This window comes from Pristiophorus japonicus, chromosome 4, assembly GCF_044704955.1.
Source record: "Pristiophorus japonicus isolate sPriJap1 chromosome 4, sPriJap1.hap1, whole genome shotgun sequence".
Taxonomy (NCBI): Eukaryota; Metazoa; Chordata; class Chondrichthyes; family Pristiophoridae; genus Pristiophorus; species Pristiophorus japonicus.
In genome coordinates, this window is record NC_091980.1 from 75,881,146 (window position 1) to 75,906,823 (window position 25,678).

The 25,678-nt window shown below is 42.9% G+C and overlaps 1 protein-coding gene across 3 annotated transcripts in view; it reads left to right on the top strand.

The window, feature by feature from the left end:
* The window catches only part of LOC139262966 (fibroblast growth factor receptor 4-like), a 102,214-nt gene that overhangs the window by 18,336 nt on the left and 58,200 nt on the right, over positions 1-25,678 (top strand). For 2 of the 3 annotated variants that reach the window (XM_070878357.1, XM_070878359.1), the window contains exons 1-2: positions 1,403-2,208; positions 14,040-14,328. In XM_070878357.1, the coding sequence (XP_070734458.1) occupies positions 14,223-14,328 (106 nt within the window). In that variant the 5' untranslated portion in view covers positions 1,403-2,208; positions 14,040-14,222. Of the gene's footprint in view, positions 1-1,402; positions 2,209-14,039; positions 14,329-25,678 lie in introns of those variants that run through there. The other variant, XM_070878358.1, reaches the window with a different exon arrangement.

The following is a 25,678-nucleotide window of genomic DNA, read 5'->3' on the forward strand; positions in this document are numbered from 1 at the left end:
CCACCCACCCATTAGGGATGGGAAGATCCAGAAAAAAGGAAGATGAGAAAATACTTCTTTGTTCAATTAATGAACTATAAAAAGAGCAAAGTATTTTGTTGTTGGTGAAAAAATCAGACCCCTATGGAGGATAAAGGTTACCACAGCTGTCAAATGAAGGGCTAAACTCTGTTTTTGAGGTGTGCATGACTGCACTATCTTAGAGTATGCCAAGGGCCTGATGTTTTTGCTTGATAATGTTCCTGTGAAGCACTTTGGGATTTTTTTTACTATATTAGAGGCATTATATAAATGTAAGTTGATGTTGTTTTGCATATTCTCTGTGTACTGATTTATATGCCAGAATAAATTACATTTCCAACAAGCTGCTACAATGGTTTTGTTTCATCAGCGTGTACTGAGCCATGTAGACGAGGAGAATGTTGTGCTGATGTTAGCTGATCTCAACTAGGGTGGCCTAGAAGTTGCGATAATGGTTTTGGTGCCTTGGGCTTTGGGAGAGGAAAAATCAGAAGGGTTCCATCCCAGATCAGGCTTGGCACCCAGCAATCAAACAGCTTGTCGGCGCTTGCTGTCTCGGCTCATGGATGAAGAATAGGCACTTCAGGGAGGCATTGCGGGACAACCAGCACAGTGGAACAGTAACCTAAATGAATCAGCACCTTCTGGGAGGTATTGGAGAGCAGCCAACACAGGAACTCGCACCTACAGGAGAGGGAGAAAATTGGAGGGAAAAAAATAATACAAATTGCCGAATCAATACCTGTGATCAAGGTTCTGTTTGGAGTGGGAACTCAATCAGATTGTCAGTAAGAGGGGGGCAGGGCTCAAGGAGGAGTGGGGCATGGGAAGTGTTTCCACATTGTTCAAAGCAACTTCTTGGCAAGCAGAATAATGTGTGTGAAAGAAAAATGACAAAAAGATTATTTATATATTTTTTTTAAATGTCAACTTTCACTCACAACTCCCCTTGAATACTAAAGATATGTGAAGAATTCCCTCTTTGTCAGTCTCTTTACTTGGAGGGTCGCAGTGTTTTATAAATGACTATGTACTGTAGCAGAAAGCAGGTTGTCATTGTTGCAGCGAGGAGCCTGCATTGAAAAGGGTTAATCCTATTCTCCACAGATAGGACAAACGCTACCTTTTCTCCTTCTAGTGTGTGAAAGGGTTTTAGTGCAGAGCTGGGGGGTAGGGGGAGGTGCCAGGGGATTGGAGCCACCCCCTCTCTTTCAGCTCCCTTTAAGAGCTATTGTTACCTCAGAGTGAGTGAGAGATAGAACCTTCCAGCAAACAGTGGGTGTAACGCGAGAGCTGCTAATTGAGATTTCTAATGCTGCTGACCCCTTCAGGGCACAGGCTTTGGCAATACTGACTCAGTCAGTGTGCGGAGAGAGCTGAGAGAAGCTGGGGAGCTGTAGGCTCTGCCGCTACCTCCTGTCTGCAGTGTGAGTGCAAACTGGGGCGCTTCTCTCTGGGAACAGCAGTCCCATTACATAAGCAGGACGGCCTTGTGCTACAGAGCTAGATTTCAAAACTTTTTCTTCAGTGATCCAAGTGCGTAAACAACCCTCTTCCCGCCTAGAACTTTGTGTTGTTTACTTTGGATTTAACTGTGTAGCGCATTTGTGACTGCCAGAGTATGCAGTCTGAAGGCTGTAAAGGAGGTGCGATCAGGTAAAGCCGACTCCTGATTGTGCCAAAGGTTGCAGCAGAATTGTTTTTGTTGTAGCAATTATATTTCACAGGAACTGCTGGGACAGCCAAAGAGGAGTGAACTTTCCTGGGATCAGCCAGCTGGCATCAAGCAGAAGGAACCTTTCCTGGAGAGTTGGAGACAGGGATTGGAAACTATTATTAGTCCTTCAGCTCAAACTCTTCTTTGTGTCTCTGTGCCCACCTTCCCTTTTAGCATCGGTGGCACCAGTCTCCCATTGATGTAGATGACTCTCTTTTGATGTGTTTGAGACTGTGACTCAGACTTACTGACTGGTGTACAGATACTTGAAGAATTTCTGGACGCCTCTTGTCAGCGTGTCCTGAGGGGAAGGATACTTGGTGGGGTTTACTTGTGTGTGAATTCCCTACATCATCACGCAAGCACCTTGATGGAGTGAGACATTGTATGGACAGCGTTCTAGTCAAGGTCTGAGACACTGCTTCTCCAGTTAGTCATTTCCTGGGACTGCTCTGAAGATTCTCAAAGAGGTAGGTGTCCAGCAGTAAGCAAGCAGTGGTGATGATACATGTATGTGAGTGTACTATATATATATATATATATACACACATATATCTGCGTGTGTGTGTGTATATCTGTATATATATATATATATATATGCGTGTGTTGTATATATAAACCAGTGCAGGCAGAAGCCTCATGAATACAGTATTATAAATACCAGATGCATACTCTTTTACAACAGATTGTGACCAGCCAGCTGTGGGTATATCATTCTCAGGGGTGCATTGGCCATATGGGAAGATTTCCCGAGTGCTTCTGTGAATGATTCCATAACTCTATTTTCGCCGTCCCCACTTTTTCCGTAAAAATTCAAAGAATCCCTTGTTTCAGAGGAGCCAGTCCGCCGCAGATGACCCATTCTTCTCTTTATATAGAGCACTTGGTGCTGTATGAATGGGAGAAATGTATTAATAGTATGCCGTGGTTATCTGGTTTTAGGCACTCAGATGGTATTGAAGTGGAATGAGAATGTCCGCAGTTATACCGGATCTATGAGCTCCTCAAATGTTTTAGGGCGCTTACGAGAAATCCCCCTGATGCATCACACAACACGATGGCACGGTGGAGGTCAATGTACAGTGCATTAAGGGGCATGTAATCTCGATCTTAAACCATTGGAAGTTCCACCCCTGAGAAGACATCTTGACTATTTTCTCTATTTGCAGCAATGTTTTATTTATTATGTACAGCTACACGAAGATTCAAGATCAAAATAATGAACGCAGCGAGGTACACTGCTTTCCTTCAATCTGGTTGGTTGATGGTTGTAGTATACAGCAGGGTATAACAATCGGAATCTTGAAGAAATTACACAACATATGATGCTGTCTCTGTGAAAGTTTTAAGTGAAATTGATCTTAAATTTAATTTTACAGTATACTTTGTAAAGTCATGTTCTGGGAATAAGTGTGATCACAACTAAATCCTTTCCAAACAGAACAAAATAGTTCACCCTACTGTAATCAAAAGTAATTTTTCAAGAAGTGTGCAGTCATTGATAAGAATTTATTTGTGATATTTCTACCAGATCTTTTTCAGTGATTCATTCCACTACTCAATGTTAATTGAAATTAACTTGTAATGTTTTGCATTGTAAAATGAGTTCTAACTTAATCCCCTGCATGAAGGTGTCAATGTGAAACAGCGTACTCTAACCAGGGCTGTTGCTGTTGTTGGGGCTTGGATGTGAAAAAATATAATTCACAGCTTTCAAAACAGAAAGAAAGATGGGGAAAAGCCATTATTATGCATATTTACTGTAATTTCACAGAAATAATACTTCCTGGCTGCACTTTCCTGTCTATAGCTTTCCTCTAGTTATTTTAAAAATCAAGCTGTAAATCCTATTTCTTGAATGGGTCTCATTACAAAATATTGCTTATATGCACCTGTCCCCATTACCTGCACTAATCCTCCCCTATAATCTTACACAGAGACACACTAATTTATAATCACCAGCTTGCATACACATTTATTGTCTTACCCATTCCCACACTAATTCATAAGGACACAAATCTCGCTCCTTTCCAATCTCTACTTTTAGTTTTAACTTGTAGTGAGACTCTGAACCATCCTGATTTCTGCCGGAAAGTTCTAAATGAGCTCTCAGAAATATCCTCATCTCTTGCCCAGGATTTGATGGTGTAGTTTTATAAAATTAATTGCCAGACATTGATAAGGAAATCTATATGGTCAGAATGAATTCAACGAGATGGTTATAAATCAAAAAGTTCAAACTCATTCAGACTACTTACAGAAAATTAACTTCCTTCGAGGAAATGGATAGTCCCTATCAGCTGCCAGTAGGCTCCAGCTAGTGCTCAACATGAATGATGCTTTTTCCAATGCATATTAATTACTCTTTAAAGGTGCCTCCAGTGGAGGGGCAAGTACAGCAGAGCCTTCTTATCAATGTGTATGTGAGTGATTATAGCGGGAGAAGTTGACTTGCAAAGTTAGTTCGTGCTGTTCCTAAATTAAATCAGTGCAATAAAAAAATATATTATGGTTTTACAGGGAACCTTATAATGTGTTGGAAAAGCAATTTTGCAGAAGGTGGGGAGGTGAGAGGCTGTGCTGTCAAAGGTTGGTGCATTCCCTCACTTCATGACTCCCCCACCCCCACCTTAGCCTGAAGTACTTTTACTTAAAGTAAATGAAAAGGCTCCCTCAATAGCTCAGCTCCTTCAGCTCATTAAGGCAGCGTGTATGTGGAACATACAGACCAGGAACGTCACAGTTTTGAATCCTCATCTCGGGTAGAGTGATAGATAGCTTTTGACTTCTGCGTCCCTGGGTTAAGGACAGGAAAGTCTTTCAGGGTCCCTGCTCTTGATTCCCATCCCCTGACCACAGTTAGAAGACTACATTTGTGGATGTTGGGAAAATGACAACCGGGCAAGGTACTTGAGAGTAACTGGCACTTGTGAAACCGGGCTCAGAAAGGACTTCAGGAAGGGAGGTGAGAAAGTTTGAAAAAAAGAGCTTATTTTTGAAGTGCCAGCTAATATTGGTCTATATTGTGCTGACTGCGGGGAGTTAGCTCAGTGCTGATCATGTTACTCTTGCTATCTTTTTATGAAACGCATTGCAAATATCTTGGAATTATCAAAATTAAATTTGATTCCATGCCTTAGAATGCTCAGCGAGTTGATGAGTAATGCTTTTTAAAATGTGGTTTAAAATTGTGTGTAAATGCGTTTCTGGCCTGCACTGCTGGACTTTTAATCCAGCTCAAAGGCAATGCAAACACACTGGTTTGTTTTACGTTGTTTGTACATTTCCTTTACAATGGAGAAATGTGACTTGAGTGATAACAGAGAGATACCTAGACCTAAACTAATTAGTCGGGGGGGGGAGGATTCAGGTGAGCGAAAATTTAAACAGTCAAAGAATAAGGGGAAGGCAATAGAGCAGGGTAGCACTGGGGGAAATGAAAACCAGAGTGTGCCAGGAAAGGACAGAATGTATAAACATAAAGGTGAATCAGAAAGTGGGGTCAAAGCAAGAAAAAATTGTAAAAAAACAAATGTAAAAGCTCTTTATCTGAATGCACGTAGCATTCGTAACAAAATAGATGAGTTGATGGCACAAATAAATGCAAATGGGTATGATCTGATAGCCATTACAGAGACGTGGTTGCAAGGTGATTAGGACTGGGAACTAAATATTCAGGGTATTTGACAATTCAGAAGGACAGACAGAAAGGAAAAGGAGGTGGGGTAGCACTGTTAATAAAGGATGAGATCAGTGCGTTAGTCAGAATCGATATTGGCTTAGAAGATCAAGGTGTTGAATCAGTTTGGGTGGAGATAAGGAATAATAAAGGGAAAAAGTCACTGTTGGACGTAGTGTATAGGTCCCCTAACAGTAGCTACAATGTTGGCCGGAGTACAAATCAAGAAATAATGAAGGCTTGTAAAAAAGGAATGGCAATAATCATGGGCGATTTTAACCTTCATATTGATTGGACAAAGCAAATTGGCCAGGGTAGCCTTGAGGAAGTGTTCATAGAGTTAATCCGGGATATTTACCTTGAACAGTACGTTGTGGAACCAACCAGGGAGCAGGCTATCTTAGATCTGGTACTGTGTACTAAGACAGGATTAATAAATGATCTCCTAGTAAAGGATCCCCAGAAATGAGTGATCATAACATGGTTGAATTTCAAATTCAGTTGGAGGTGAGAAAGTTGGATCTCAAACCAGCGTCCTCAGCTTAAATAAAGGAGACTACAAAGTTATGAAGGCAGAGTTAGCTAAAGTGGACTGGCAAAATAGATTAAAGTATGGGACGGTTGATGAGCAGTGGCAGACATTTAAGGAGATATTTCATAACTCTCAACAAAAATATATCTCAATGAGAAGGAAAGACTAAGGGAAGGGATAACCATCCTTGGCTAACTAAGGAAATAAGGGATGGTGTCAAATTGAAAACAAAGGCATACAATGTGGCCAAGACTAGTGGGAGGCCAGAGATTTAGGAAACTTTCAAAAGCCAGCACACTACGACTAAAAAAATGATAAAAAGAGGGAAGATACATTATGAAAGTAAACTAGCACAAAATATAAAAACAGATAGTAAGAGTTTCTACAGGAACATAAAAAGGAAAAAAGTGACTAACGTAAATGTTGGTCCCCTAGACGATGTGACTGGGAAATGAATAATGGATAACAGGGAAATAGCAGAGATGTTGAACAAATATTTTGTATCGATCTTCACGGTAGAAGACACTAAAAACAATCCAATAGGGATAATAAGGGGCTATAGGGAGGGAGGAACTTAATACAATCACTATCGCTAAAGAAGTAGTACTTGATAAAATAATGGGACTAAAGGCAGACAAGTCCCCTGGACCTGATGGCTTACATCCTAGGGTCCTTCTTTTAAGTGGCTGCATGGATAGTGGATGCATTGGTTGTAATTTATCAAAAATTCCTTGGATTCTGGGGCGGTCCCAGCAGATTGGAAAACCGCAAATGTAACGCCCTTATTTAAAAAAGGAGGCAGACAAAAAGCAGGAAACTATAGACCAGTTAGCCTAACATCTGTCATTGGGAAAATGCTGGAGTCCATTATTAAGGAAGCAGTAGCAGGACATTTAGAAAAGCATAATTCAGTCAAGCAGAGTCAACATGGTTTTATGAAAGGGAAATCATGTTTGACAAATTTGCTGGAGTTCTTTGAAGATGTAATGAGCAGGGTGGATAAGGGGGAACCAGTGGATGTGGTGTATTTGGATTTCCAGAAGGCATTCGATAACGTGCCACATAAACGGTTACTGCACAAGATAAAAATTCACGGGGTTGGGGGTAATATATTAGCATGGATAGAGCCTTGGCGAACTAACAGAAAACAGAGAGTCAGGATAAATGGGTCATTTTCCGGTTGGCAAACAGTAACTAGTGGGGTGCCACAGGGATCGGTACTGGGGCCTCAACTATTTACAAACTATATTAATGACTTGGATGAAAGGACTGAGTGTAATGTAGCCAAGTTTTCTGATGATACAAAGATAGGTAGGAAAGCAAATTGTGAGGAGGACACAAAAAATCTGCAAAGGGATATAAACAGGCTAAGTGAGTGGGCAAAAATTTGGCAGATGGAGTGTAATGTGGGAAGATGTGAGGTTATCCACTTTGGGAGAAAAAATAGAAAAGCAAATTATAATTTAAATGGAGAAAAGTTGCAAAATGCTGCAGTACAGAGGGACCTCGGGGTCCTTGTGCATGAAACACAAAAAGTTAGTATACATGTACAGCAAGTAATCAGGAAGGTACATGGAATTTTGACCTTTATTGTAAGAGGGATAGAGTATAAAAGCAGAGAAGTTCTGCTACAACCATACAGGGTATTGGTAAGGCCACACCTAGAGTACTGTGCATAGTTTGGGTCTCTGTATTTAAGGAAGGATATACTTGCATTGGAGGCTGTTCAGAGAAGGTTCACGAGGTTGATTCCGGAGATGAGGAGGTTGACTTATGAAGATAGGTTGAGTAGGTTGGGCCTACATTCATTGGCGTTCAGAAGAATGAGAGGTGATCTTATCGAAACATATAAGATAACGAGGGGGTTCGACAAACTAGATGTGGAGAGGATATTTCCACTCATAGGGGAAACTAAAACTAGGGGACATAGTCTCAGATTAAGGAGCCCCATTTAAAACTGAGATGAGGAGGAATTTCTTCTCTCAGAGGGTTGTAAATCTATGGCATTTTCTGCCCCAGAGAGCTATGGAGGCTGGGTCATTGAATATATTTAAGGCGGAGATAGAGAGATTTTTGAGCGATAAGGGAATAAAGGGTTATGGGAGCGGGCAGGGAAGTGGAGTTGAGTCCATGATCAAATCATCCATGATCTTATTAAATGGCGGAGCAGGTTTGAGCGGCCAAATGGCCTACTCCTGCTCCTATTTCTTATGTTCTTATGAATGAGTACTTGTGATGCTGCAGGTGTGTGGTACAAGGGAATCTTCTCAGGCCATTTTCTGAAGGAACAATGTGATTGTGAGCTTCAGTCCCAAGGCTGCTGGCACTCAAATGCTGGTTTAATAGCATTCAACCAAGCTTGTGGATGTTATGTTTGATGTTAATGGTTTACGTATGGGTGTATGTCGGTTTAATGGTCACAAGATAATTAAAGGTGAGGATGGCAATTTTGCCCATTATAACTTATCCATCCAGATAGATCCTAACATCGCCCCTTATAGCATCCAATTGTTTCCTAAATGATTCCACGTTTTTGCCTCCTCTACTCTAAGTTTATTCCACATGATGATCATCAGGTGTGTGAAGAAGAATGTCTAGATATCAGTCCTAATACTACCTTTTACTAACTTGAAACTGTATATCCTCTCGTACTACTCATGCAGTTTAAGTTAAAGTGATATTCTGGTTTATCTTTACTTGGGATATCTTTGTTTGGAGAGGGCACATTGCTCATATCTTCCCTGTGAATACTTGGAGGAAGTGTTAATTCAGAATATTTATGTGCTCATCCTCATGGTGTAACCTATCTTACTGTGCGGTATGCATTGCTCGCCATGGCTAATTGCAGACAGGAAGCGGACTCCAGAATGCTTAGTCCGTGTGCTAATCTGGGCTCTATCCATCCTTTTCATTGTGTGTGAATCTGGGTTCTGTCTATTTTGCTCACTATCTGTGCCAGTCTGGAGTCTGGCTATCTCATTCACTCTCTGTGCCAGTCTGGAGTCTGGCTATCTCATTCACTCTCTGTGCTAGTCTTGGTTTATCTTTTTCTTGCATTCTGTAGCTTTCAGGGTCTCTTTTTTTTCCCCTACTCTATGTGCCAGTCTGCCCCTATCTGTCTGATTCACTCTGTGTGCTAATATAGGAGTTTTCTGCCTTTTTCACTGTGTAGGAGTCTGGGGTCTGTCTATCTTTCTCACTCTGTGTGCCAGTCTGAGGCTGCCTGCATGCCTGCCTGGGTTCATATGTTCCCCTTTCTCTATGTGCAAGCCTGGGTCTGACTATCCTGCTCACTCTCTGTGGCAGTCTGGTGTCTATCTGTATCACCTACTCTTTGTGTCAGTTGGGTCCCAAGGTTTTTATTCTGAATAGGAGCAGGAACATTGTAGGAGGGAAACTACATATCCCTACATTGACATTCTTTAGTTTGGCTGAGACAAGGTACCAATTCATCAATATCAAGGGGACCTGACCCACCTGATCAGAGGATTGTGTTTTCAGATGTGAAGTACCAGTTTCACATTCTATTATTTCATGTATTTCCCGTCAGTTTTCTCCCCACCTCTCTTGAAGATGTTGACTCTTGGCATGGGTACTCTCCAGTAGCTTGTCCAAGTAGTCATTAATCATGTCTGAGCCGCGACATTAGTACTAGCAGACTATACAACTGTGGGAGGCATCACAGTCAAACACAACCCTTGTCTTCACTCAACATGCACTCCTGAAGTTGAGCAAATGTTTCTTTTCTTCGCTCAGATATATGGAGACTAATTGTAGCACCTTTACTAGGCTGAAAATCAATCCTAGGATCTTTCTAATCTGTGTGATTCACTTAATAAACTTGCTGAACTATCAAGGGAGTCTACAGATAAGTTTGCTGAATATCAAAGTCCATTGCCACATCACTGTGGCACATCATTGGTAAGGAAAAAGGAGAGTACAGAACAGGCTACTGGCAGTTACAACAAGGAACAAGCTCGGAATGCCCTGTGGATTTTATCTCTAATTATTCAGAGAACAGCTTGCACAAGCTGACAAAAAGGGCTCTGTCTTATTCCACTTGACACTTGACAAATGCTAGACAAATGACAAACGTAAGAGATAAACAACGAGTGTTGAGTTATCGGAGCCACAGGCTTCGGGGTTTCAAAAGGGGTTGGTGGTAGTTCGTGGATGGGTATATGGGGGTGGGGGGTGAGGTGGGTGGAGGAATTGTGCTCTGAACCATGTTGGAAAGTAAGAGGCTTCTTTGTCAACACTGTGATAACAGCAGAATGAACAGATGGCCCTTGATGGCCCAGACAAGTGAGAGCCGACGATAGAAGAATTACTCCCCTGTCTTGAGCAAAGCTCTTTCGGATCCTGACTTTAAAACAACAGGAAGAGAGAGTGAGAGAAAGACGGACACGCTCTTTTTGGTGGACAGAGGGCCCGCTGTTAGTCAAGATTGGCTGCTTTCACAACTGTTTGCTGTTGTACTCCCAAGTTAAAGAAACTAATCAAGCATACAGCATCTTTTCCTGTGATCTTGAGTCGGTGGTGGACGGGTGATGAGGATGTTGTCCCTTTCAAAACCAGGGCTGACTCCTTGAAGCCACTACAATGTCCAGTGAGTGAATATTATATTTGATATAGGGCCTTGTTAATAGGGGGAGATGGCATCCATTTAACGAGCTGCATTAGCTCAGCCATCTGTGCAGTCCCTACTTTTGTACAGTGTCCCTTTCTCCCCAGTTCCCCCCACCCCCAGCTTCAGAGTCATGGGTGCCAGTCACCCTACAATACCTTGCCCATGAGCCTTGGTAGTAAGTTCCAATAAGCTATTCAACTGTGGGGAGCATTGCAACTGAACCACAATCTTCATTCAATATTAACCTAAATGCACTTCCAAGACAGAGTTGCTGGACAGTGGTCAGACATAGAAATCCAAGTTGTCATTTCTGCTCCACAGCTAAGGGCCAATTATTGCTCCTGTTGCCCAAGCTGAGATTACCACATTTAATGAAGATCAGGAAGCAAACTTAGGACCTTACTGGTGTGTGCGACTGAGTGGTACATTGGCCAATGAATTTGACCACTAAACCACGAGGAGACTAACAGTGCCTTGTTAACAACAGGAGGAGGCATTTAAAGAGTCCCTTTAAAACATCAATCAATAGAATACTTTTTCGTCCAGGATGAGGATGGGGCTTTTGTCATGACCATGTAAAATGCTGTGTCCGTGGACTTAAGGAACAGAATGACGTCAGTGTACATTGCACTAGATTTTCTGACTTGAATTTAATTCTTAATTCTCCTTGCCGACCCACAAGGTGAGAGCCACAGTACGTGGCACAGTACTGTATTCCGTACACATTTGCTAAATGTAAGAGTGTGAGCACGTCTCGGGATTTAGAGATTGCATGCAGGTATGTTTCATTGGACTTTCCAGACTGTTATCAATGTTAGAATTCACAGCTGAATTAGTAAATACAGATATGTATTTTTAGAGAACCCCGAACAGCAAGCTCTGACCTCGTTGAACAGCAAAGGAACCAATTCTCCAAGTGATACAAGCTTATTTTGGCTCATTTTAATTTTGCTGTTTTTTTTTAGATTGAGAGTGCGTGGGAACATCACGATTGTAGTAGTCTGGCAAAAGAGCAAATGAGACAAATAAAAATGTTCTTTTTCACATAATAATGATTAACCCTTGAAATGAACTTTTCGGTAGATTACTGGAGGCAAAATAATCGGAATCTTAAGAAATGGCTGGGTGCTTTGATAGGGAGACTGTAAGGTCTTTCTGAATGGATGAGCTAGGATGGGTCAAATAGACTTCCTTATCCATGTCAATCAGGTGATCCTGCGCACAGTAGGGTAAGTTCTAATGCACAAATGTCCTTACTCTTGAGTTGAAAGTATGTTAAATATGTAGTACAGACTACGAAGGTCTTGTCACATGAAAAAAGCCACTATCCAAAGAGAAATAGGAGCTAAGAGAAATTGAGGGAGAGATTTTCAGCTTACAAAATGCTGCAGTACAGCGGGACCTGGGGGTCCTTGTGCATGAAACACAAAAAGTTAGTATGCAGGTACAGCAAGTAATCAGGAAAGCAAATGGAATGTTGGCCTTTATTGCAAGGAGGATGGAGTACAAAAGCAGAGAAGTCCTGCTACAACTGTACAGGATATTGGTGAGGCCACACCTAGAGTACTGCGTGCAGTTTTGGTCTCCTTATTTAAGGAGGGATATACTTGCATTGGAGGCTGTTCAGAAAAGGTTCACTCGGTTGATTCCTGAGATGAAGAGGTTGACTTATGAAGAAAGGTTGAGCAAGTTGGGCCTGTACTCATTGGAGTTTAGAAGAATGAGAGGTGATCTTATTGAAACATATAAGATAATGAGGGGCAAAAGCAAAATACTGCAGATGCTGGAATCTGGATTAAAAACAGTAAATGCTGGAAATCTCAGCAGGTCAGGCAGCCTCTGTGGAGAGGAAGCAGAGTTAACGTTTCTGGTCAATGACTCTTCGTCAGAACTGAAGAGTTTCGGAAAGAACAGATTCTTAACAAGCACTGAAAGGGGGAGGGGAAGAAAGAACAAAAGGAAAGGTCTGTGATTGTTTGGAAGGCAGGAGAGATTAGAGAGACAAAAGGGATGATGGCCCAAATTCAAATGGTAATGCCAGGAGTTAGAAAAACATTAGTCAATATAGGATGTGAATGGCGGGATAATGACCAACTGCCATTAGAGACAAGGAGAAAAAAAAGAAAGAAACAGGCTCTGAGGGGGGCGGTGGCAGGGGGGGGGGGAAAAGGGAGCCAAAGATTGGCAGCGGTTACGCTCTGAAATTTATGAACTCGATGTTGAGTCTAGAAGGCTGTAAAGTGCCTAAACGAAAGATGAGGTGCTGTTTCTCGAGCTTGTGTTGAGCTTCGTTGGAACAGTGTAGGAGACCGTTAACATTTCGACCCAAAGCGTTAACTCTGCTTCCTCGCCACAGATGCTGCCTGACCTGCTGAGATTTCCAGTAAGATAATGAGGGAGCTCAACAAGGTAGATGCAGAGTGGATGTTTCCACTCAGAGGAATCTAGAACTAGGGGGCATAGTTTCAGAATAAGGGGCCACCCATTTAAAACTGAGATGAAGAGGAATTTCTTCTGAGGGTTGTAAATCTGTGGAATTCTCTGCCCCAGAGAGCTGTGGAGGCTGGGTCATTGAATATATTTAAGGCGGTGATAGATTTTTGAATGATAAGGAAGTGAAGGGTTATGGGGAGCGGGCGGGGAAGTGGAGCTGAGCCCATGATCAGATCAGCCATGATCTCATTAAATGTTGGAGCAGGTGCGAGGGGTCAAATGGCCTACTCCTGCTCCTATTTCTTTTGTTCTTATGTTCACCGCCAGGATCACACACCCTATATAGAATCTCCTCACACCCGCAATCTTCATCATCCTATTGATTTCAATGGAATAAAAATCAAGTGGGTTCTATAAAGGGTAGGCGATTATCACCCAGGGCAGTGAAGATGAAAATGTACCCCTGAGAGTCAGTAATTGAGGTTTTGTTTAGCTTTGCACATCCTACACTGGAGATGAATGCAGTATTCACTGACGTCTACAAGATAAGGAACAGTTTGTGACAAAGTTGTGTGTAGTGTCAGACACACTTACTGATAATTTCTCCGATTTAGGCTAGTCAGTGGTAATCTTATGTAGACACCAGTAATAAGAGAGAAGGTAGCTGAGCTTGAGAAGCCGTGATACCGTAGGTAATGATAGAGTAAAAAGTCTGATCCCAATGAGATAATCATGAGCCATGAAATAACACAAATTATTTCCTTCTCGTTCTTCTTCCCCCGTTCCTCCCACCGTCCCCTGCCAATTCAGTAGACAATCAGAGATCATGAATGTAAACCCACTGTAAGCCTACAAGGAACAGATGGACAGACGCATCACTAAAACACTGCTGATGGGAGGCTCAACTGTTTCAGTCTGTGTGGCGTGCAAAGTAATGCTGTATTCACCTCCAAGGTACTTGGTGAAAATACCATGTTCTCGGAGGGAGCTATTTATTGTGATCTGATCATTTTACATTCTTTTCCAGCAAGCTGCCAGCAATTGAAGAACTGATCCACAGACCCCTGCCAATGAGTGCACAGAACAGCTGAGATACAAAGAGTTGGGGGCCTTTCCATCCCCCAACACCACCAATGAGTGCCCAGAGCAGCTGAGATACGAAGATTTGGATGGTTTATAATTCCTTTGATTTTCAACCAAAAGAAGAGGAATGAGCCACGTGCTGTACAAACTGTGTCTCTACTTGTTCATCTTCATTACGCTCACTATGTCGAGGCCCACGGTATCACAACTGGAAGAGAAGACCACTCAGCCAGGTAAGACCAATAGAATGGTATTAATTTAATATTAGATGGCAATGTAGATCAAGCTAATTCTCCATCAACGTTCTCCCAATGGCTCAATGTGGTATCATTATGTGGTATCATACTAAGCCTGATAGACTGCCAAGGATTAATCGTTAATTTAGTCTGACTTAAACTAGTTCCAGATCAAATAATGCTCCTCTATTAGCTTGTGAACTGGACCACACTCCTGTACTGACTGAGGTACTGCGGATTGCTATAGCCATATCATATTGTGAATCATTACCTCAGCAAGGAGGGCAAGAAAAGGAAACTGATCTGTGAGATTTTAACAAATGTTCTCTGCTCATTATTGAACTGCAACATATTAATTGAGCAGTTCTACAATGGATGAGCATGTTGAAAGACTGCACAAAGAGAGGAAGGAACCAACAATATTTTTTCATCTCTCCTTTTGCCACCAATCTCCCTCCCCACCTCCTTTCATAAAAGTGCTGACTCCTCGTTGGGGTACGGCTTCATGGGCACTAGTCATCTTTCGATAACTTGCCCAAGTGGCCATTCTTCACGTGTGATAAATAGACAGTGAATACTAGTGACCCATTTGACCATGGGGAGCACCACAGCTGCACACTATTGTGTCCTCACCTGACTTCTACACATATGCATTTCCAACCTTGGGTGCTCGCTACCAATCAGGAATGGGAATCCTGTTTGATTTCAGCTCCATAACCAATGGGCCAATTGGAGAACCACCACCTCCACTTGGACTTAAATAAACAAAACGAGCACAGACCAAGGATCAAACCTTTAGGGTTAAAGAGTGAATATAAGCATGAAGTTTAGGATCTGCTATTTGAGATTCCCGTTCTGTGCTGAGTTAGCTACTCCTACTCCGTCTAGCTCGGCTCTTTATAGCCTTAACCAGGTGAATTATTAGAAAAATCCCCTCTTAACACATTGCAAAATATGAGTTAATAAATAATAATTAATATAAAAAGACGCTCGGATTCTCTAAGACCTGAATCTCATAAATGAAATGGATTGGTTAGGAGACAGCCATTTTAAGTTGCTAAGGGAGCAGTGTGTGGTTTGTAACATGTAAATGTATCTCGGCGAGCAAAGGGTTAAAGGAGGAATATCAGGACGTGGTGCGGTTACTGAGGGATTTGCTGCGTGAGATCTCATTAGCCTGTCTCACATGCTGCCCCAAAAGTCTCGACCCAGAGAGAGGCCTTTGTCCACAGAAATGCGCACTGTAATCTAGCCTGCTTTTGAGTGGTGGCCCAGTTATTGTCCCTGGGAACTGTGTACATTTGTGTATAAAGAGCACCCGCTCAGGCTCGATTCTGTGTGTCACTCTATCCTTCAATGTTCCGGGCTATAATGTGAGATTGGTGGCCCCAGGCCAAAACCTATGAAGGAAGGGGGTGGCAGGGGGAGGTGAGTGGTGGGGGTGGGGGGGAGGGAACAGACGTGGGCCTGCCACTCTGGACAGGACAATCTAACCCCCACCCCACTGCAATTTGTGGCACCAGAAACAGAAGCTGTCAATTTATTATGAATGGAGTGAGCGTCTCACACATAGCAGCCTAGACGAGGCGTGGAGTTCACACGGCCTGCAAGCGACTCTGCTCAGCTCCTCTTGAATGGAGGGCGAAGGAGCTTGGCTAATTTTCAGGAATATTTAATTGTTGCAGACATGGAAGCCAATTAAGGGATGGTTGTTTAATGAATAGCAAGCTCTTGGTTGCAAAAGGAGTATCTCTGTCTCCTTCTACCGACCCCCCCTCCCCCCCCCCCCCCCCCCTACACACACACTTGTGTGCCCACTGGTGTTTTTTTGCATTTTATAAAATTCAAAAGTTCAATTTCTCCATGTCGCTGAAAGTTTCAATAATGCACCTTCTAGATACGCTTTCATTTTTAATCTGTTTCACGGCATAAATGTCATAAATGCAGTCTAGCCATTTTGTTATGCAGATTATGTTGGATTAAACTAATTTATAACATTTCCGTCAATTGCACATTGTATCCTAATTAGTAGAAGTAACACCAAACTGCGTCTAACGGTAAAACGTGCAGGAAAACCATGTATGTTCTTGTCGTCCAAATAGAATTTATTCATCTGTAGAATATGTAGTTTATCATCCTCATAAAGCGAACCACACATCTCACCGGTGCCTTTTGTTGCTTACCAGTTAAATGATCCCCTTGCCTATGGAATGTGTCCTACAGAGACCAGCTGAGCAGTCAGGTCCTTAGTTATTGTGCCCAATGCATAGTTTGTTTTACCTAACAGAAAATAAGGTTCAGTTTCAAATCCAGTCAGTCAAAACCAATGAGTGACAATACCTGGAGCAGCATGGGAGAAAGATATACCTGTGACAGTAGGGCGCCGAAATTGCCCTCCGCCCCAAATGGGGCGCACTTGCCGTTTTTTAAGGGTTTTCTCTGCCCCAATGTATGGGGGTGAATCCGGCGAAATTCAGCTCTTTATTTTTTTTGTAGCGGGACGGATATGGGGTCGCAAGCGGGGCAGAAGTGCCGTTCTGTCAGGTCGACCGCTATTATGAGTCATCAGCGCCATGCTGACGTGCCACAATGTCCCTCCCCTTCAGTTAAAGGGGAGGGTCGCTGCGAACTCTACAGCCACTTTAGTGGCACCCACTGGGCCACCATGGAGGGCTTCATCCGGGCCAGTGGCCCACTACCCAAGAGGGAGCGCCGGGCTGCCTGATGGTAGCCTGGCCGAAACCATGGCTGTCACTGTCGGGCCGACTTTGGAGTTGGCCAACAATTAAAATAAAATGGCGGCCGCAGCAGTGAGCCCTCCCCCTTTAAGGGCGGATGCACTGCCCAGCCACAAGAAACTTCCCGCCAGCGAAAGCTGTTGGGGGCACCGAGTGGCCGCCGATCCAGCTCCCGCGGGGCAATTTCTCACGGGGCAATTTCACACGCGGGGTGGAAAGAGGTTCGCCACCAGTCCTGTAAGGGCAGGAAGACGGCCGGGGCGGTTCCGTAAACCGCTCCAAAAATAATGGAGGGCAATTTTCAAAATGGCGGCACCTCGCGCCGACCAAGCAGTGAGTCCTTACCGACCTGTACAGCTCTTATAGAAGGGTATGATTTCGGCCCCATGATCTCTACCTGTGTTAGTCTGTAATTAGTATTACACCATATTTATGTCAATATGGGGGACTTGTGCATAACTGATGCCACATTCTGGGTAAGTTGTAATTAAATGATACTAGATGTATATTTGTGTCAGCATACAGGAGTACATAACTGATACTAGACTTGTACCCATTTCAATATGGAAGAGTTGTATGTAATTGATGGTAGACCCATATCTATGTCAGTATGGGAGAGTTGTACATTAAAGAAAGAAAGAATGATTTGCATTTATACAGTGGTTGCCTTTCACAATCTCGGGACAGTCCAAATCGCTTTACAACAACAACAAATTGCATTTATATAGTGCCTTTAACATAATGTTCCAAGGCGCTTTATAGGAGCCGCTATAAAACAAAATTTGACAGTGAGCCACGTAAGGAGATGTTAGGACAGGTGTGAGAGTTTTTAATGAACGTCTTAGAATCATAGAATGGTTACAGCACAGAGGGAGGCCATTTAGCCCGTTGAGCCCATGTTGGCTATCGGCAAGAGCACTTCAGTTAGTCCCACTCCCCCACAATTTCCCAAGAGCCCTGCAATTTTCTTTTCCTTGAGGTACATATCCAATTCTCTTTTGAAAACCACGATTGAGTCTGCCTCTACCACCCTCTCAGGCAGTGCATTCCAGATCCTAACCACTCGCTGCGGAAAAACAATTTTTTCTCATGTCACCTTTGGTTCTTCTGTCAATCAGCTTAAATCTATGTTCTCTGGTTCGCGATCCTTCCGCCAATGGGAACAGTTTCTCTCTATCTACTTTGTCTAGACCCCTCATGAATTTGAACACCTCTATCAAATCTCATCTCAACCTTCTCTGCTCTAAAGAGCTAACAACCCCAGTTCCGTCCCTGGAGCCATTCTTGTAAATCTTTTCTGCACTTTCTAAGGCCTTCATCCTTCCGAAAGTGCGGTGCCCAGAATTGGACAAAATACTCCAGTTGAGGTCGGACAAGTGTTTTATGAAGGCTCATCATAACTTCCTTGCTTTTGTACTCTCTATCTGTCTCTATTTATGAAGCCCAGAATCCCGTATGCTTTTTTAACCGCGCTCTCAACCTGCCCTGCCACCTTCAACAATTTGTACACATACAGGTCTCTCTGTTCATGCATCCCCTTTTAGAATTATACCCTTTCGTTTATATTGCCTCTCCTCGTTCTTCCTATCAAAATTTATCACTTTGTATTTTTCATCGTTAAATTTCATCTGCCACGTGTCTGCCCATTCCACCAACCTCTTATGTCCTCTTGAAGTCTATGACTATCCTCCTCACTGTTCATTATACTTCCAAGTGTTCTGTCGCCTGCACATTTTGAAATTATGCGCTGTACACCCAAGTCCAAGTCATTAATATATATCAAGAAAAGCAGTGGTTCTAATACTTACCCCTAGGGAACACCACTGTGTACCTTCTTCCAGTCCGAAAAACAACCGTTCACCACTACTCTCTGTTTCCTGTCACTTAGCCAATTTCGTATCCATTGTCCCTTTTATTCCATGGGCTTCAATTTTGCTGGCAAGCCTATTATGTGGCACTTTATCAAACGCCTTTTGGAAATCCATGTACACCACATCAACCACATTACCCTCATCAACCCTCTCTGTTACCTCATCAAAACACTCAATCAAGTTAGTTAAACATGATTTGTCTTTAATAAATTCATCCTGGCTTTCCTTAATTAATCCACATTTGTCCAAGTGACTGTTAATTTTGTCCAGGATTATCATTTCTAAAAGCTGCTCCAGTACTGAGGTTAAACTAACTGGCCTATAGTTGCTGAGTTTATCCTTACACCCTTTTTTGAACAAGGGTGTAACATTTGCAATTCTCCAGTCCTCTGGCACCACTGAGGAGAATTGGAGGATTAAGTACCTCCGCAATTTCCAACTTTACTTTCCTCAGCATCCTAGGATGCATCCCATCCGGTCCTGGTGACTTATCTACTTTAAGTACAGCCAGCCTTTCTGGTACCTCCTCTTTATCAATTTTTATCTCAACTACCTTCTCTTTCACTATGACTTTGTCAGCAACGTTTCCTTGTTAAAGCCAGATGTTTAGTACTTCAGCCATGCCCTCTTCCTCCTTGTATAGGTCTCCATTTTGGTCCCTAATCGGCCCCACCTCTCCTCTTACTACCCATTTACTATTTAATTGCCTATAGAAGACTTTTGGATTTCCGTTTATGTTAGCTGACAATCTATTCTCATACTCTCTCTTTGCCCTCTTATTTCCTTTTTCACTTTGTCTCTGAACTTTTTATATTCAGCCTGGTTCTCACTTGTATTCTCAATCTGCTATCTGTAATACATCCCCTTTTTCTGCTTTATCTTACTCTCTGTCTCTTTCATCATCCAGGGAGCTCCGACTTTGGTTGCCCTACCTTTCCCCCTTGTGGGAATGTACCTAAACTGTACCCAAACCATCTCTCTTTAAAGGCAGCCCATTGTTCAATTACAGTTTTGCCTGCCAATCTTTGATTCTAAGTTACCCAGGCCAGAGCCATTCTCAACCCACTGAAATTGGCCTTCCTCCAATTAAGTATTTTTACCTAAGATTGCTCCTTGTCCTTTTCCATAGCTAATCTAAATCTTATGATACTATGATCACTGTTCCCCTACTGACACTTGCTCTACTCGACCCATCTCATTCCCCAGAACCGTATCCAGCAATGCCTCCTTCCTCGTTGGGCCAGAAACATACTGATGAAGAATCAGTCTTAAAGGAAGAGAGAAAGGTAGAATGGCAGTGACGTTTAGGGATGGAATTCCAGAGCTTAGGGCCTAGGCAGCTGAAGGCTCGGTCACCAATGGTGGAGTGATTAAAATCAGGGATGCTCAAGAAGCCAGAATTGGAGGAGTACAGAGATCTCGAAGGGTTGTAGGGATGGAGGAGGTTACAGAGATAGGGAGAGGCAAGGCCATGGAGGGATTTGAAAACAAGGATGAGAATTTTGAAATCCAGGTGTTGCCAGACCGAAACCAATATAGGTCAGTGAGCACAGGAGTGATGGGTGAACAGAACAGCAGAGTTTTGGATAAGCTTAAGTTTATGGAGGGTGGAAGATGGGAGGCCGTGGGATATTATAAGTTCTCCTGGGGCTTGAACCCATGACCTTTTGATACAGAGGCAAGAGTGCTATGACTGGGTCACGGCTGACACTCATTGTCTCAGTATGGGAGAGTTATACATTGCTGATATTAGAACTGTACCCATGTCAATAATAGCAGTGAGGCAAGTGGATAGTAATTGACTCAAACAGCTAGTCAAAGAGTGCACATTGCTCTTGTCACTTGAAATTAAAATTTATAAAAATAGAGACCATTAGAATGAAAAGAGCAGAGACAAAACTAGGAGATGGTTCAGCACCAAGCTGTGAGCAGGCTGAGGAGGTCGATGCAAGGCCTGTCCACACAGGTGGTGTGTGAAGATTAAAAGCTGTTTACAGAGAGCAGCAGGAGGTAATGAGAGGATGGGCTAATAATGCAGCATTATTCAAGAGCAACACAGAGGAACTCCTGGGGGAAGGTAGTTTACATTTCTCCTTTAATTAATTAAAAAGGTTATTGTGGGGATTAACACAATTTTCAGCTCCTGTCACTCTGCGTTCTGTATCATCAAAAAGATCCCCTTCTGGTGGATCAGGGTCACTCCCAGGTTTTGTTCTGCTCTGCCTGATGTTCAGGAAAATATTAGAGCAATGGGCTATTAACATGTGGTGAGGTTTCCTTTTGCTGTTTACTCAGTCAGCACTTATGGAATGCTCGTCTGCTTCAGCTGCAAGAATGAGTTCTTGCTGGGATAAGAACATAAGAATGTAAGAAAATAGGAGCAGGATTAGGCCATTTGGCCCATCGAGCCTGCTCCGCCATTCAATAAGATCATGGCTGATCTGATCATTGACTCAGTTCCACTTCCCTGCCCGCTCCCCATAACTCTTCACTCCCTTATCGCTCAAAAATCTGTTTATCTCCGCCTTAAATATATTCAATGACCCAGCCTCCACAGCTCTCTGGGGCAGGGAATTCCATAGATTTACAACCCTCAGAAGAAATTCCTCCTCATTTCAGTTTTAAATGGGCGGACCCTTATTCTGAGACTATGTCCCCTAGTTTTAGTTTCCCGTATGAGTGGAAATATACTTTCTGCATCCACCTTGTCAAGCCCCCTCATTATCTTATATTTTTCGATAAGATCACCTCTCATTCTTCTGAACTCCAATGTGTATAGGCCCAACCTACTCAACCCATCTTCAGTTCATAAGTCAATTCCTTCATCTCCGGAATCAACTGAGTGAACCTTCTCTGAACAGCCTCCAATGCAAGTATATCCTTCCTTAAATACGGAGAACAAAACTGTACGCAGTATTCTAGGCGTGGCCTCTCCAATACCCTGTTCAGTTGTAGCAGGACTTTTTTGGGATATGGCACTTTGTGACACCAGTCCTCATACTAAATCCTAGTATGACTTAGACAGTGAGTTATGGTAGGCTATTGGACCAGCCCAGCCTGTGCAAACCTGAAATAAAGATGGACAAAGTTTTAAAAAAAGTTAAAACATTTTTTTTGAAAGGTTTCTTAAAAATTTTAATTTTTATTAAAATGGACAAATTCCACACTGCACAATATTAAAATTAATTTTCCAGGCCTTTAACATTTGTTGAGCAGTAATAATGCTGTAAAATCCCCAGCTACGCCTAATTCCTTTGTGTGAATTTATCAGCGGACGAGCCAACATTTTAATCAGTTTCAATGATTTGGATGATTACATAGATTGTCCTCTCTGTGGTGGGGGTGGGGGCGGTTGGGGGCGGGGGTTAGCGGTGGCACAGTGCAGCCTGTTTTGGAGCGGGGGACCACAACTTCAGGACTTCCACATGCACCTGCACCAAATCCCAAAGTTGCGGTCACTTTCAATGCTGCCAGTTCGCCATCACCCCAACTGCAAATTCCAGGCCATTAAATAAATGGCAGCTGAATGTCATCAAGGTAAGTCATACAAGAGCTTGTAATGAGCTAGAAATGCTGACTCCCCCACGTTGCGTTCAAATGACATATCTCTCCTAACATCTAGGAGAAATGTTTTAATAACAATAATATTGTTAAGTGCACAGGACAGGACAAAACTCCTTTGCATGATAAATTATTTTCCCTCGAATATCTTTTCTCTGTAGGAGTTGCAGACAACTCATGAGGCAAAAAGGCAGGAATCACCCCTCCAAAAAGAGTTAGTAAGTGTTGTGAGTGTATGTGCTTTAGGAAAGGAGCTGAGCCATTAGATATAACCTCAGAGCAGGTGGGTCTATACCCTGGCGCAGTGGAGCCAATGTACTAAGTAGAACGTTAGAGTAAATGGGTTTGGACCTTGGTGCAAAGCAGGAGCAATAACTGAAGGGATGATAGTGCTTCAGTGGGATACTTTCTGGGTAGTCTGAGGTACTGAAATGACCAGAAACAGCTGCTGTGAAAACTTTATCGCAGTGCCACCATGTTGGATGCTCATTGCAGGTGTTATTCATGGTACAGCAAATACTGTTTTTCCAAAGTGTTTTAATTTTTTTTAAATTTAACTTTTGTTAAATCTATCATTTAAAAAAACTTAATGATGGCAGACACAATGAGAAACCGCAATGTCAGATCCTGACCCATCACACGATCATGCTCTCCATTACTTCTATATCTGGGTAAAGTATTGAGCAAAGGATCAATTTTGAAAGATGCTGTGCTTTCCACACTTTAAATTTATTTCTCAATTTTTTCACTTTCTTTTTTTCTCAGTTCTTCCTCATGTTCTGTGGAAAGGTTTTGAGCTTTTTCAGTTACCAACTTTGAGTCTCCAACCTGAAATAGGGAATGCTGTCAACACACTGTGGAGTAGATATCAGACTACAGTTCCTGAGACTGAAACTATCACCGAAAGCACCAAGTATCACTCCTACATTCTCCCTGTGCTCCTGATTAGCAAAATACACACTACAATAGTGATTCCATCAGCCCAGGAAGCCCAGCATTTTAGAGCAAGGTCTGTTTTCTATTGGGCAAGTTAAAAGGCACTGTGAGCAGGTTGCATTTTATTCAGTCTGCATCTCTTTAACACAGCTGGAGATAAATGACATCTTAATAAACTTCTTCATGTGTCAGGGTTGGAAGAAGAGATAGCTTTGTCTGCTTCCCAGTATGGGACTCAATCTCTCTGTCATTTTGAGAAGAAATCAGGGAATTCCAGGCTAGTGCCTATGGAGAAAGGCGGGCTGGCTTTGAATCTTGTGTTTGTTGTTGCCATGCTCCCAGAGGGCAAGGATTAACACTTGCTGACCCAAGAGAGGCCTATATTTGCTGCTAGCTGGGATAGCAAGCAAGGAAAAGGCAACAGCTCCCGAAAAAAAAACTGAGTCTAAAAGTAACTTGTAATTTGAAGAAAGAGGCAGGAGGCAAGGGAAAGGCCTCGAACATTATGCTGGGACAGCAGTCAGCTGGAAAGCACAGGAAGGAAGCAGCCTTTCAATCCATTTTGCGAAAGACAATATCCATGTGGGAGAGCATGGGTGAGATAGAGACAGTTGAGAATACACAAGGAGTTCTCTGATCACAAGACAGGATCTATTTACACAAAAAATCTCTTTTGACAAAAGTGTCAATATTAAATCAATTTTTTTCCCGACATGTTTTTCTTCCAATATTCTCCCCTCTGCTCCCAAAAGCATTGGCTCACTCATGGGCACCAAGTGTCTTCTCATACTTCACCCAAATGGTCATTATTCATTTATGAGCCTTGATAGTGAGTGACAGTAGGTTATCTGATTGTAAAGGATATTACAGCACAGCTGAATTCTGTTCTCCCACTGCATTCACACAATAATTTCTTAACAGGAATCATTGTGTAGCATTCGGGAGAATGAATCCTGGCTGATTTCACTATCCTTAATCCCAAGGCACTGAGGCTAATTGTAATGCCTCTACCATTGGCGCAGCTGAGATTAGCAAATGAAAGTTGAATCTGGGACATTGCTAGTCTATATGGCTGAGTTTACGACTTCACCATTAAACCATTGGGACGATTTATCCAGTCAATTTCCTACTAAAATCCAAGACCTATCAATTATAATAGTGCTATCTAATAACTAATTTAATCCTATTGTTTCCTTCTCTAACAACTTCTCCAATTTTCTCCCCCCACTATTCCTCTCCTAAAGTTGATGGGGCTGAAATTGCCATCTGCCGGATAATTAAAATCAGCTGGATAATTATTGCTGGGATCCTTGGGACAGGAAATAGAGGGAAATTGCTTTCTTTTCCTCGAAAAAATCATCGGGGCGGTGTTGGGGTTGGCAAGGGGTGGAAACGAGGCGGAAGACCGGTGGTGTCATCAGCGCTGAGCTGTCGCGTAGCAATGTCCCTCCCCTTCACTTAAAGGGAAGGGACGGTGTGAGGCCTACTTGGTGCCCACTGGGCCACCAGGGAAGGCTTTGCCCGGGCCAGCAGTCCGGCACCCAAGAGGAAGTGCCGGCAGCCTGGCCAAACCTGTGGCCGCCATTGTCGGGCCGACTGCAGAGTTGGCCGACAATTAAAATAAAATGATGGCTGCTGTGGTGCACCCTTCCCTTTAAGAGCGGACGCGCCGCCCAGCCACTGGCAGCTTCCCACCGCACAAAGCTGTCGGGGACACCGGCCGGCGGTGGCTGCGCTCCCACGGGGCAATTTCCCTCCCCGATGAATCATACAAGAATATGGGGCTGAAAATTGCATTTATCCCACTGGCAGCTACTATTGCAAGATTGCTCACTCCCAGTCTGCCAATTTGCATTTATTAAAATAACGCATGGGAAATTGTCAGCTGGTATTGCGCAATTTTGTAATACGAGTTCCCAGCACATCCCAGGAGCAGGTATCCCTTGGTTCCATGGATGGCAATTCTCCAGCACCTCACCCAAATAGCCCTTCTTCATGAATGAGCCTAGACAAATGAGTATTAGAGGGCTACAAGCTGATGGGAGATGTTGCCAAGTTCACTCCTGTTCTTACATCTGAGGTCACAGGACAGTGATTCAAAATAGAAACCACAATCTTATTCCTTCCTAGCTCAAGAATTCTGAGACTAGTTCTAGTCATTGAAAGTTGGCATGCAGGTACAGCAGGCGTTAAAGAAGGCAAATGGTATGTTGGCCTTCATAGCAAGGGGATTTGAGTATA